General features: G+C 38.0%; 1 protein-coding gene across 1 annotated transcript; it reads right to left on the reverse strand.

The window, feature by feature from the left end:
* Positions 1-6,004: 6,004 nt before the first annotated feature.
* Positions 6,005-12,224, reverse strand: LOC128228954 (uncharacterized). The gene is made up of 6 exons (XM_052940538.1): positions 12,126-12,224; positions 10,293-10,479; positions 9,178-9,294; positions 8,459-8,620; positions 7,509-7,629; positions 6,005-6,083 (listed from the first exon to the last, which is right to left on the reverse strand). The coding sequence occupies exons 1-6, from the start codon at positions 12,171-12,173 to the stop codon at positions 6,071-6,073; spliced, it is 648 nt and encodes a 215-aa protein (XP_052796498.1). The 5' UTR covers positions 12,174-12,224; the 3' UTR covers positions 6,005-6,070.
* Positions 12,225-12,647: the final 423 nt, after the last annotated feature.

The following is a 12,647-nucleotide window of genomic DNA, read 5'->3' on the forward strand; positions in this document are numbered from 1 at the left end:
ATATATACACTCATTTTTAACTGAAATATGTATTGAATTTCCCACTGAAACCCGAGTTATAAAGCCTTTTGTTTCATGCAAAACAACTGTGCACGCCTCACGAATTTCCACATTCATGTTGAATCGTACGCTTCGGGTAGTAAAAAGGCGGGAAACAACGTGAACGTAAATCAATAAATGTTCCGTAACAGGTCATTATGTTATTCTTTCAAACTAAGTTCTTTTTAATTACTTTTCTCTCGAATGTTTTAAAACAAATGAAATATTATTGAAAAAGTGGCAAATAAAAGAAATAACTTCATTGTGAAAATTTATTACTCGTGGACATAAAAATATTGAAAAAAATAGATAAAAAGAAAAACAAACAGGTTTTCACCAATTAAACACAAACAACTGTAATAAAAAAGGCAAATCAGGCCCCAATATTACGAAGATTCTCAAACCAGTTCAAAAACTCGAGGCGAACTCATTGTTCCACATCACAGCATGACATCATTAAACATTACACATGTTTTAATATTAAAAAAAACAACAACAATATTTTTTTATGAATTATGTTGAAAAATATCAATGCTCAATATTTTCAAAATTATTAGTATAAAACAACGTGTACTTGAGTTATAATCACAAATCGAACGTGTGTGTATGCATGTGTGTTTCAGTGCGTGTATGTATACATACGAGTTGCGTGTGCTTTATTGCTGTTGTTTTTAATCCATGTGCTTGGGTGTGCGAATGTATTAGTATGTGTTCGGCGTAAGCTTTTTTTGTTTTTGTATGCATGTTCATCCTAACAAGATGCGTAAAATTGTTATATAGGTTGATAATTTAAAACTGTAAAACTACTGATATATTCTCTTTGTGACCAATAAATGAGAAAAATGTCCTGAAGCAAAAAAGAAAAAAATATTTGAATTAAGTACTTTTGTAGAATTGCGGCCAGTGATAATAATTTAATAGTTTTCAATGTTTTGAAATTTCAGCCCGTGCTCGCACTTCCTAATCAAACTTCAGCGCGTCTTTGCCGAAAGGACGTTTCGTTCGTATACATTTTGATGCATCAATATATGTATTGATGTATTATACAAAAGAAGACAAACAAACATTAAACAAATAAAATACCGAAACAAACGAATGGCAGTATATATGTTAGAATGTGAAACGATTAAGATTTGGATAGAATCGAGGAAACCCTGATCTCCCTCTTTGTCTTTGGCCGCCGATCATTCGAGCTGTTGATGAACGTGTGAAGGTTGTTATACACGAGGATTTAATGTAACTCATTCCGGCTGCTTACAAATGTATGAAGGTTTGTATAAACGTGGACATAAGTTATGTACAATGTTTCAGGAAAGTATGCTCCTTTTCAACGCCTGACTCTCTTTCTCGACTGAATTCGTATTTTGTTATGCGATTTTTTCTTTTTCTTTAATCTTTTTCTCTTGTTCTTTGACATTTTGATCTTTCGTTTAACACTGTTGCATTTCCTGGCATTCTGTGGTTCCCTTGGGGGAAACGATTCACAGGACCCCGACCCAGGATTGGAATTGTTAATAGTTACATCTTCCAGCGGCGTTCCATTTATCGTACAAGTTGTTACCGGTTTGCCTGAAATTATTAACTCGTATGCTTTATTGTATGAATACATAATTATTGGGATGCGAATAATCTATCGTTTATTCTCTCTAATCTCTGCGGACGAAACATTACACTATAATGCAAACTATACAAGATCGATACTAAAAAGCCTGTTGAATTGAAAATGTCGTCCAAATGTATTCTTTTTATTGCAGTATTTAGTTTAGTATAAACAATATTTATTCAGTATCGTAACATGTTACATACAATGCAAAAGAAAATCAACATAAATAGTGTTGTGGATCGGGAAACAAGCTATACAGTAGCTTATTTAAATCTCTTTCCACCGTTTGGTATATGTACAAGCACTTATTTGAATTGACCAAGATCAATACTGTTTAAAAAACTTTTGTTGAAACATAACATAGCAGTATTTACCCGCGGCTTTGCTTGCATGATTTTTGTTATGCAATATACACCCCATCTTTCATAATACTAACAAGTTTACAATTGCTACTGGTGACAATAGAGCAAATGATTGTATAGTGACATCAAAACCTCTTCATGTTTTCATATTACTATTTCAACGTCACGTTTTCACAATTTCAACTAAATAAAGTCACGATATTACGAGCTCTATTTAACGAATTCGCAAGTTAACGCTTTTAACTTTCCACGATTTCAATTTCATAAAATCACGAGCTTAACTTTCAAACTGCATTAAGTCTCTGGTTATGTGACATACTGGCCAATTTCCACGTAGCGCACCGGTTCCGCCATGAACCAACCTCTTAATATCCGGGATTTCATATTTTCATATTCGATTATCGTGGAATTTTGAAGAATTTGATTTAATTCGGCTAGTTCCTCATAAAACCCAAATTTGCAAATAAAACGACTACAATCGAATATGATTCTCATTCATCAGAGGTTTGATAATGATAAATCTAACGGTGCGCATAGCGTCATCACTCTGGTGTACGAGAATGTCGAATATCCCGGATCGAAATGCAATACCAACAATCCTAGCAATATATTACGGAATGCCGTTAGGGCCATCGCCTAAGAATGTGTGGATCTGAAACGCGATACTCGATAGTACGATGATGAAAACGCGTATATTGTACTGTCGTATTTCCGCGTTTTCATCATTGTACTGTCGCGTTTTCACCATCGTACTTTCGTCTTTGCGCGTTTTCACCATCGTACTATCGCGTATCAGATCAACACATTCACAGGCGGTGGCCCGAATGACATTCCGTAATATATTTGATTGTTCACTCAAATTTACAATGACACGATAACAAGTTTACCATTTGTTTTTGACTTCAAAGGATGGTCCTTGAATTTCGAACAATGTTTTCGCTGATTGACGTTTGAACATTTTCCATAGAAATCCGTCACGTGAAGCCAGACGAACAGGATACAAACCAGACGCATCTAGCATTTCCTGAAGTATTATCAGATACAATATAGATTAGAACATGTCTTTAAAATGACATTTTCAATTTCTTTGTCTTTCTGAATTCCGGAATTGCTTATTCTTTCATTACATTAATATACGGACAATGAGATGATATGTCAATTTCGCAACTTAGAACTACTCTAAACACCGAACTGTAAAAAACACCGTTTAACAAACGTTTAACTTACCTGGAGTAGAATTTCCAAGAAAAAAACCCTGAAAACTGTTTATGCTTATTTTTAATGAAATATGTCTTCAAAGCGCTATCAAGAAATATAGAATCCGTTGTTCACAACATAATTATACGTTGCCATGGCAAATACCTTAATTGTCTTTGAGCTTGATCTGCGTATAACTTCCACTTTGTTATTGGTTTCCTTTATGCTTTGCTTAATAAAATCCAACCTATATCAGCAGCCTGAGGATATATTTGATTCGAGAGAGTATAGGGGTCGATAAAAAGGAAATATTGAAATTAAGCGGTTATAAGAGTCAATCTAATCAAAGCGCCGAAAGCGCTGATCTTTCAGTGCTAATCACACCAAATTTCCGAAATAGATGTTTTTATCAAGTCAACAGTTGGTTTAACCAGTATTTATTTCGATCATACAATAAGGCACACATAAGTCTTTCTTCTGTACATTGATAATTGTAACAGTTGATGGCGTAATCGAGATGCAAAACTAATTTAGCGTACATGTGTTTCAATATGCAAAATATAAAGAAAAGTGTGACATTGTGTTTTGCGAAAAATAAAACAGGAGTGAAGGAATAGAGCAGAAAGAGAGTTTGAAGGGAAGGAGAAGTTACTTAGCCGAGTCAACAGTTAAATTAACAGGAACATATTATAGTCTACATATCAAGCAAATGAACCCGCAGATAAGCCTCCAAAAAGGACCATACTTGATTATTGAGAATTGCAGTTTGAACAACTTAACAGATATGAAGTCACGGTTTAGCTCCCCACCTGTAGATAACACATTCAAGTCTTAGTCAGTCCCGCTCCTCTAACCTCGCCTTTATTGAACAATTTAGGGTTTACACAATATGTTCTGACTATTACTTGGCTTTAGAAGTTGTTCAAAGAATTCTAATTCACATGTACAAAGTCTTTAATTAGTAGTAACCAGCTCACTTATTAATTACAAAGCCACTCCAGGTGTACTCAAGTTTTTTTTTCATTTAATAACATTATGCACCATTCAATTGTAACCACGGCCCCCAAGGTCCGGGGATAAACCGGGGATAGCCGGGGAAATGGGCCGTGTTTTTACCTTTCAGATGACCCGCTGTGCTGGGTGAATGCGGTTGTTTTGTCTTCGCGCCAAAATAGCGGGAGAAAAGGTTCTTATCTATGGTATCTGGGGTGCGGGATATTTGGCGGTGATTTAACCAACACTTCGTCCCTGCACTGCAGGGATTTTGCCTGGGCTTGGCTGGACCAAAAGTCAAAGCCCCCACTATTCCCCGGACCTGGGGGGGGGGGGGCGTGGTTACAATTGACTGGTGCATTAAAGCGCATTGTTCGTTTCATCCAAAATCTGGTTTGTTACCAACATAATGGTTTTTCCGCCCAGGCTCATGGACTGTTACGTTTGAAACGCTTTGTCAACTTTGACAAAAACGTGACAACTTCTTTTCCAAGATTCAATACAGGAACAGTATTATCAAGTGGTATGCTATCACGTGCTCACGATTGGGAAAACAATGTAAACTATTCTATTATAAATAAGTACTGGAAGAATATGAGTTTAATATGTTTAAAGTGAGCTATTCATTTTAATCACATGATTTTAATCACATGTCCAAGAGTATACATACACATACAAAACAATGGCTAGCTGCGTTAGTTGAATGGACAATCTACACGACGTGCATTTAGTTGTATGTGGCCAAATATGATACGGTAATGTTTTGGACCAGTGCGTAACAAGAGGTACATACATCCACAGTAGAGCAGTGGCAGAGAGGGTACTCGTTTAAAACATATATAATATGTAATGTATTTCACCGAGTGACCAAGCATCAAAAGGTCCTTTATAGATATGCGTAGCAGCCGACAAAATATTAACTGTTTAATGTTCTCGAGGGGATTTATTTGCGATCTAAAACGAAAACGTATATTTATTATACGCGTATAAGTGGTACTTTTACAACTTTAATTGCATTTAATTAGTAAAAACACTCGCTCAACTGCAAGCGAACGTAACGACATTTCAGAAATGTGACTCGCGACAGACCCTATAGGCTATATTCATACTTTAGGCTAGTTATATTCCCCTCAGACTTTATTTGATATATATATTGTATTATAAGATCTACCTTACACTTGTTAAAATGTAAACAATTTAACTTGATCTGTGGATGACCATTGACTATGAAAAATCATACTCACGTATGTATGTTTAACTGCTTGTATACGCATGGACATATGGCCACATGTGTTCGAAATAAACTCTAATATACGTTTATTACTTTATGTTATAAAAGAGACGTAATCTATGTCATAAACTGCTTAAAGTTATTGAACACAGTAAATATATTGTGGACGCAAATAATAGTAGATGTGTTTAGGTTTAGGTTTAGGTTTATAACAATTGATGTAAGTCTAGCAATACGGTTTCAAGGGCGGTTCCATGATTCGACGTTATTGGGGACGTAACTTAGGGGCGTAACCTTGTGACTTGCGCCTCCCCCTTATTTGGTTTAAAGTATTGGCAGAGGGGTTTTCCCCGTAAGAAAATTCAACAATAACAATTTATAGGCCGAAAGGGTGCATTTTGGGAGATTTATTTTACTACTTTTTATATTAATATACAACGTAAACTTGGACGATTTAGGGGTGTCGCGCACCGGGTTCGCCCCCCCCCCCCAATACATCCGCTAGATCAATCATTTTACAGCATAAATTCTAGCCAGATATGATCAAATCTGTAAAGGATTTAAGAGCGCAACTCAAAACTCTGTAGACTCTTTTTATTATTGCCGTTTGCAATTTGAAATCCAATACGAAACTGCAAAATGTTCTTAAAGTCCACACCTGAAATGTAAATGGAAATTCGTTCAATATCATTATTTTGAACAAAAGGAAGGAGTATATGTCAATATTCAAATTGGGGAGATAAAATACAATTTAGTCATATTAAACGCATGAACTCATGAACCCACGGTTATTACTGACAATGGCGTCTTCTTAACATGACATATCGTTGTAGAGTCTGTGTCAAAATAGCCGAGTTTATGTTGTTTTTATTTGAACTACTTATTAACTATGAAACAATCGATGGTTTATAGAAAAGTCTTCATAGATCTGTTAACATTTATCTAGCATACAAACAACGTGTCCAATCATTACGAGGTGAAGTAGTGGAGGTAACGTTGGTTAGTGGTGGAGGTAACGTTGGTTAGTGGTGGAGGTAACGTTGGTTAGTGGTGGAGGTAATTTTGGTTAGTGGTGGAGGTAACGTTGGTTAGTGGTGGAGGTAATGTTGGTTAGTGGCCGGGTAACGTTGATTAGTGGCCGGGTAACGTTGGTTAGTGGTGGAGGTAACGTTGATTAGTGGTGGAGGTAACGTTGGTTAGTGGTGGAGTAATCGAGAAATTGTTTGTTTTCACAATGAGCAAGTGTGCAAGATGACCTCATATCATTATTGATTCCATGTATGTTTATGTTTCCTCCACAATATCGCCGTTTCCCCAATCATATGGGAAAAACATGACATTTTCTATGGAAAGCATGACCTACCGGCGACTTAAGAAAGGCCAAACTGGCTCTGTCCGTAGTAAATATGTAATGTATTTTGATACTGTTTGCTAGCATAATATGTTTAATTGTCATTGAGGTCGTCTGTTTTAGCAAAATTATCCTTTAAAACCCCCATTTCAAATGATCTTTTACTTAAATGATTCTTTTACCACTAAAAACCGGCCTTATTTCACCACCAACCTACCTCACTCGACACCACTTCTTCTCGAAACGATTTGGTCACGGTGAACATATTTATTATAGTATAGTTACAATAAACATGTTATAAACGCGACACATATTTAAATAAACATATCAACACATTAATAGAATGATGCACATATCAATGTTTAGCCACACCGGGTGGACGGCTTTTATTTGAGCGTTCCTGGAACAATCCCATACCAGGAATTTCGACAAAATTCTCTGCTACAGGGATGGGATAAAGTAAAAAAAGCGGTTTGTCTAAATCTCCTGCGTGTGAACGCCGCCACCTCCATCCCGCCCCTCGTTTGGGTAAAACATTACTGGTGCATATTTACTAATATATCGCGATGACGTGCCGATCAGGTATCGATCACACCTTTGATAAGCACAAAAAGGGACCTATTTTGTTAAACCAAAAGTGATGTCAGAGGCCTAACCCCCTGTCAAAACCTTAATGTTTTCATCCTTCGTTAAATTTCGATTTTAAATAAGGTAGCAATGTTCGATACTTACTTTCCGATCTCCCCGAGGGGAATATCATGCATGCCAGTACCGTGGCAAGTCAGGCTGGCAATGCATGGACACTGGAACACAGCGTCCATCGGCTTTCCAGATGGGTACCGCACCAAGCAACCTGCGACACAAGTTTTGTTTGTAATCAATCATTCAAACGAACCCATTTTGATGTTTGTGAAGTAATGTTTGCCTTCTAAGTTTGTAATTTCATAAGTGTTTTACAAACCGGTAACTCTAGCATTCATTGAAAAATGAGCTCTTGTATTGAACTAAGTGTGTGTGTGTGGGTGGGGGGCGTGCGTGCGTGCCTGCGTATGTGCGTGCATGTGTGTGTGTGCGTGCGTGCTTGTGAACGCGCGTGTGTGTGTCTGCTTCGATGTGTCATTGATGGAAAACTCGTAAAATGATTGTCTTCTGTGAAAAGAGATCATCGTCGGATACCCCCGATGTACCCTACTAAACTATACTTCGTTGTATATCGAGGGTGATTTGGGTAGGGAAATCTCGTATTCATGAATAATTTGGACGCTGTTCCATTGGTTCCGCGAGGTCAGAAAGAACCGGGTCTTCATTTCAGAAAAACAAATTTTGAAAGCAGTGAAAAACACTGAGCCATGGAGACTACTGACACTATTGGGTAATCGAAGAATATTTAATTGTGACATGCGAATTCATTAGAAGTAGGTGGTGGTCCCCTGCCTCATGCATGTTCTTTAAAACGAGATTTCGTCAATCAATTGTCCTACGGTATTAATGAAGTATAACGGAATCAAGTACAGCGATTGCCGACGATGGTGAAATAGTCGCAGGAGATTTCTTGAAACTGGGTCTGTAAACGTGGTTTCATCTTATGCACGTTGTTATAGGAGGTTTGCTTCATACAACGATCTTGTATTATTTTGTAAACCGTATTTTCTATATAAATTGTATTTCTTAGTTACACAAACCTGAACCAGAAGTTCCCATATTTCTGCAGTGCCCATGGGCGGCGCGCTTGCCTATCGGCCTCATGTCGCTTACACAACACTCGGTGTCCGAACAATCTGCTCCGGTCGCACACGGCTGGTCCAGGGTGGCGGACTTGGCTAGTGTCAGTGCCTGACAGGTGCCTGATAATGGAAACAATACGCTGCCAAGTCCCACCAGTAGTGAATTGTGATTGAATTTTAAGTAGCCATCATGTGAATTGTTCTGCTGTCCAACTTAACCCAAGCATCGTTTTTTCTTTTTGTTAAGAGCATTAAAGAACGCAAAGAAATAACAATAACTATTACACAGCTACTAAACGCAAGCTCCATCACTAATCGTTGGTGCAAAGAAAATAAGCTGTCGGCACCGTGGTGCAGCTGTGCCTTGTAGAGGTAAACACAGTGCACAGCTGCACCATGGAAGTGTCGACAGCTGATTTTCTTTGCACCACCGATACGTGTTGGAGCTAGCGTTAGTGGGCGTGTATTTACTATAACTATTTATCTCAAAATGTGACATGAGCCGAAGAACGCTCCTTAGTGCTTTCTGGAATGAGAAAGTTCCCGGAAGCCCTTATGCCAAACCGGCCAACGTCATAAGACAATCTACGTCTTGATAACGGGACGGGTGATGATGACTACGATCAAGACTCCACATTATTATGAATATGTTCCAACATATCAAATTAATATTTTACCTAGATCGCCTTTTGGGATAACGTACTGTCCAGTGGAGACGCACACAAAGCCATCCGCACATAAAGGATCATAGTACAGTCCCTTAAATCCAGTCGAAATCTCATTGACAATGCATTCTGCAAAATAGAAGTACAAAATAATAATAAGAACGGACAATCTTACATAAAGCTGCACTCTTACAGATTGAACGTTTTAAAAACTTTTTTTCTTGTCTTTGAACGAGCCATTTTTTTGCGAAAATCCATGGAAACCAGTTATATAAGACTACTGACAAAAAATAAAACGCCGATTTTTATATTTAAGTTCAAAAATTGATGTTTTATTCAGTTTTCTTAAACCATTAGTTGTTGAACGGAAATATGAAAATCTGCAATCTGATCTTTTGTCAGCAATCCTTTATCAATGGTTTGCAGCTATTTACGCAAAAACCTGCTCTTTCCAAGACAAAAAGTGAAAACGTTGTAAAAATGGTATATCTGTGAGAATTTAATTTAAATACCTTCAGCCATTACATCATAGTGCTTATGAATTAGATGAACATGATGATAATGTTAATTAAGGTAAATGACCACGTTCCTCCGAAAAATATGAATGTCGGCCGATTTTAATGAAATTTTAGTACTAGTATTTAAGAAGAAAATTATTAATTTTAAGTTTTATGACGAAAAGCCTTTTATAAGGAATCGCCAAAAATAGATACCCATCGGTGAATGTGACGTATTTATTTCGAAAACGAACTCGGGTAGAGTATGTTTTTATTATTTCATAGGAAATGGAATAGAATAATGAATATGATTATGTAAAAAAAAAAAATAACGGTGAGGTAAATTGCTGAAAGATATAAGTATTATCAGAAAATTGATAGAGTTAGCGTGATTTCTACGCCACCGTCAACGTCAGTATAAAACATACTTTCACCTCCATTAATATTTTCAAGACTCTATGGGCAAACTCATTCATTTAACCGCGATATGTGATTTATTTTGTGTTACTGTGCTCATTCCATCTAAAAGTAGAATGAAAAGGTATTATGTAATTACGATACGAGCATAATGGAAGTATTTCTATGTTTACTAGTAATATTGCGCAAGAATAAGTTCATTAAATCACTTACGAGAGCCCTGTGTTCCTCTCTTCTTGCAACTGCCGTGGACATATTGCATCAAGTCAGGATCAATCGTGTCTGGCACGACACGGCGACCCCGGGGCTGGTTAAAACTCACACAAGTCTCGTCGGCGTCACACTGGGACGAGGTGTCACAGTATCCGGCGAGAGCACCATGGCCGGGCGCGGGTATGGCCTGCATTGATAAACAATTAGAGTTATTCCATGTAATGGATCGGTGACAGGAGTTGCACTTAATCAACACTGCTATCGTGGAACAGTTTATACTAAGATGGTGATTGTGTAGATGTCAACCTCTCATCAAAGATGTGTTAATTCGATCCTCTCCAGGGTAAGACTTGTGTAGATGTATATGTGTTAGACTCTCACCAAAGATGATGTGAGTTTTGTCACCAAACAGGAAATAAAGTGTGTTCCAGTGATAAAGGTGTCCGCCTTTGACCCAATATGTTGTGTGTCCGATCCCCTCCAGGTTGAATATGTGGTCTAGTGGTAACGGTGTCCACCTCGCACCCAGGAGGTCGTGTTCTCGATCCCCAGAAGGTTGAGCGTGGTCTAGTGGAAAAGGTGTCCACCTCGCACTAATGGCATTGTTGGTTTTATCCCTATACCCGATTTGGTTCGATCCCCACCAGGGTGAGAATGGTATAGGTGTCTGCCTCTCACACAAGAGGTTGATGCTGTGATCCCGTCCAGGGGGAGAGTGGTACATGTGTCTGCCTCTCACACAAGAGGTTGGTGCTGTGATCCCGTCCAGGGGGAGAGTGGTATAGGTGTCTGCCTCTCACACAAGAGATTGTTGCTGCGATCCCGTCCAGGCGGAGAGTGGTACAGGTGTCCCCCACTCACACAAGAGGTTGATGCTGTGATCCCGTCCAGGGGGGGAGTGGTACAGGTGTCTGCCTCTCACACACGAGGTCGATGCTGCGATCTCCTCAAGGGGGAGAGTGTCCGCCTCTTACCCATGGGATTGCGGATATTGTCTCAACCATGGGTACATTGTAGCTGCCACACGGACACCAGTAATGGGAAATACCAAATAGAACAGCTCTAGATGAATTCATAACAGCTTCGACGTGTTCAGCTGTTTTAACAGTCGAGCTAAAATGACAAGCGCATGCGTTTTGGCCGCAAGAACAATAAGAATCAATTCTTATATTGACATTTTTCTCTTTTCATTACTTTTGTTTTTGTAATTGTAATGATTTTGGTTGTAATAGTTTTCGCGTTGATAATAAGTAATTTGTATTCGTGTTTTACATATGCCTGGCTCGGGTATTTCTTGCGAAAACCCGCCAACAGAGGTCACGTCTGGAACAAGCAAAATGCACTCTCCTTTTGGCATACACTAAATCGAGTGCGAATGAAAATATTCGAAAATTGATCAGACGATATGCTCTTATATGTTAATACAGCGGAAAAAAGTAATTAATTTCTTCCTGTTATGAAATACTTCTTTCACTTTTCTTCAGCTTTTTTATCATATTCTCTAACGGAGTCATGGCTGGGTTTTTTTTGGGGCGCATCAAATAAAAAAAATCATGCACAAATCACACCAGAATAAACAATTTAGGCAAATCCTAACCAAATTGATGTGTTGGATTTACCACCGAACCCCTTTGACATGTTTAGTTCTAGTTTGGGATTTCTTTCGTAAGGGCGGCGCCTTTCCCAAGAGGTGCGCACCGAAAGTGGGACCCCCTTTTACGACAAATACCGCCCCGCCCCTGATTGTTAATGTATTTCGATTTAATTTAAAATATTTGTTGTTATAAATTTTCTTAACTTATTACACTACAACGTAGAAATCTAACGGTTTACCTTGAGAACGCCATAGAAACAGATCGTTAGAACAATAGCTTTGAACATCTTGTTGCCCTTTTAACTGTTAATACTCCACGTCGTATAGCGCCGTTATCTATCGCTTCAATTTAGGACATGATAAGCAATGTTATGTCGACCTTTGTCCATTTTCATATGATTATGTACTATATTCAAGTCTTGCAGATGTATTTCAGTTTCGAATACTGAATAGTTTGAAGTACTTGGATGCCCTGATCGCGCCAAAGGGAAAGCACTGCGTTATTCCTAGAGTCAGCTTAATCACGATTCTTTCCCCTAGTTTCAAAAGTTAATAAATACTTCCTATTATAACATTGGACTAAATAAATGTTGGTCTATTTTCTATGGAGGCTATTCGTTGCCAAAAGTCCAGACGTGTAATTCCCACAATGTGCTTCTTAATCGTACTAAATATCTCTTACATTTGTCAATGTAGACGTGCTATTTGTTGTTTCTATTCGTCAGTTTTTCCGTATTGATTTGACATTTGTCATTATAGTA

Source organism: Mya arenaria, chromosome 3 (genome assembly GCF_026914265.1).
Source record: "Mya arenaria isolate MELC-2E11 chromosome 3, ASM2691426v1".
Taxonomy (NCBI): Eukaryota; Metazoa; Mollusca; class Bivalvia; order Myida; family Myidae; genus Mya; species Mya arenaria.

Excerpts from the sequence above, each read along its gene's own strand:
- LOC128228954 (XM_052940538.1), bottom strand. The coding sequence starts at position 12,173 with ATGTTCAAAGCTATTGTTCTAACGATCTGTTTCTATGGCGTTCTCAAG. Across the intron at positions 8,621-9,177 it reads TATCCCAAAAGGCGATCTAG|GCACCTGTCAGGCACTGACA; the intron begins GTAAAATATTAA and ends TTCCATTATCAG. Across the intron at positions 7,630-8,458 it reads TATGGGAACTTCTGGTTCAG|GTTGCTTGGTGCGGTACCCA; the intron begins GTTTGTGTAACT and ends CTTGTGTCGCAG.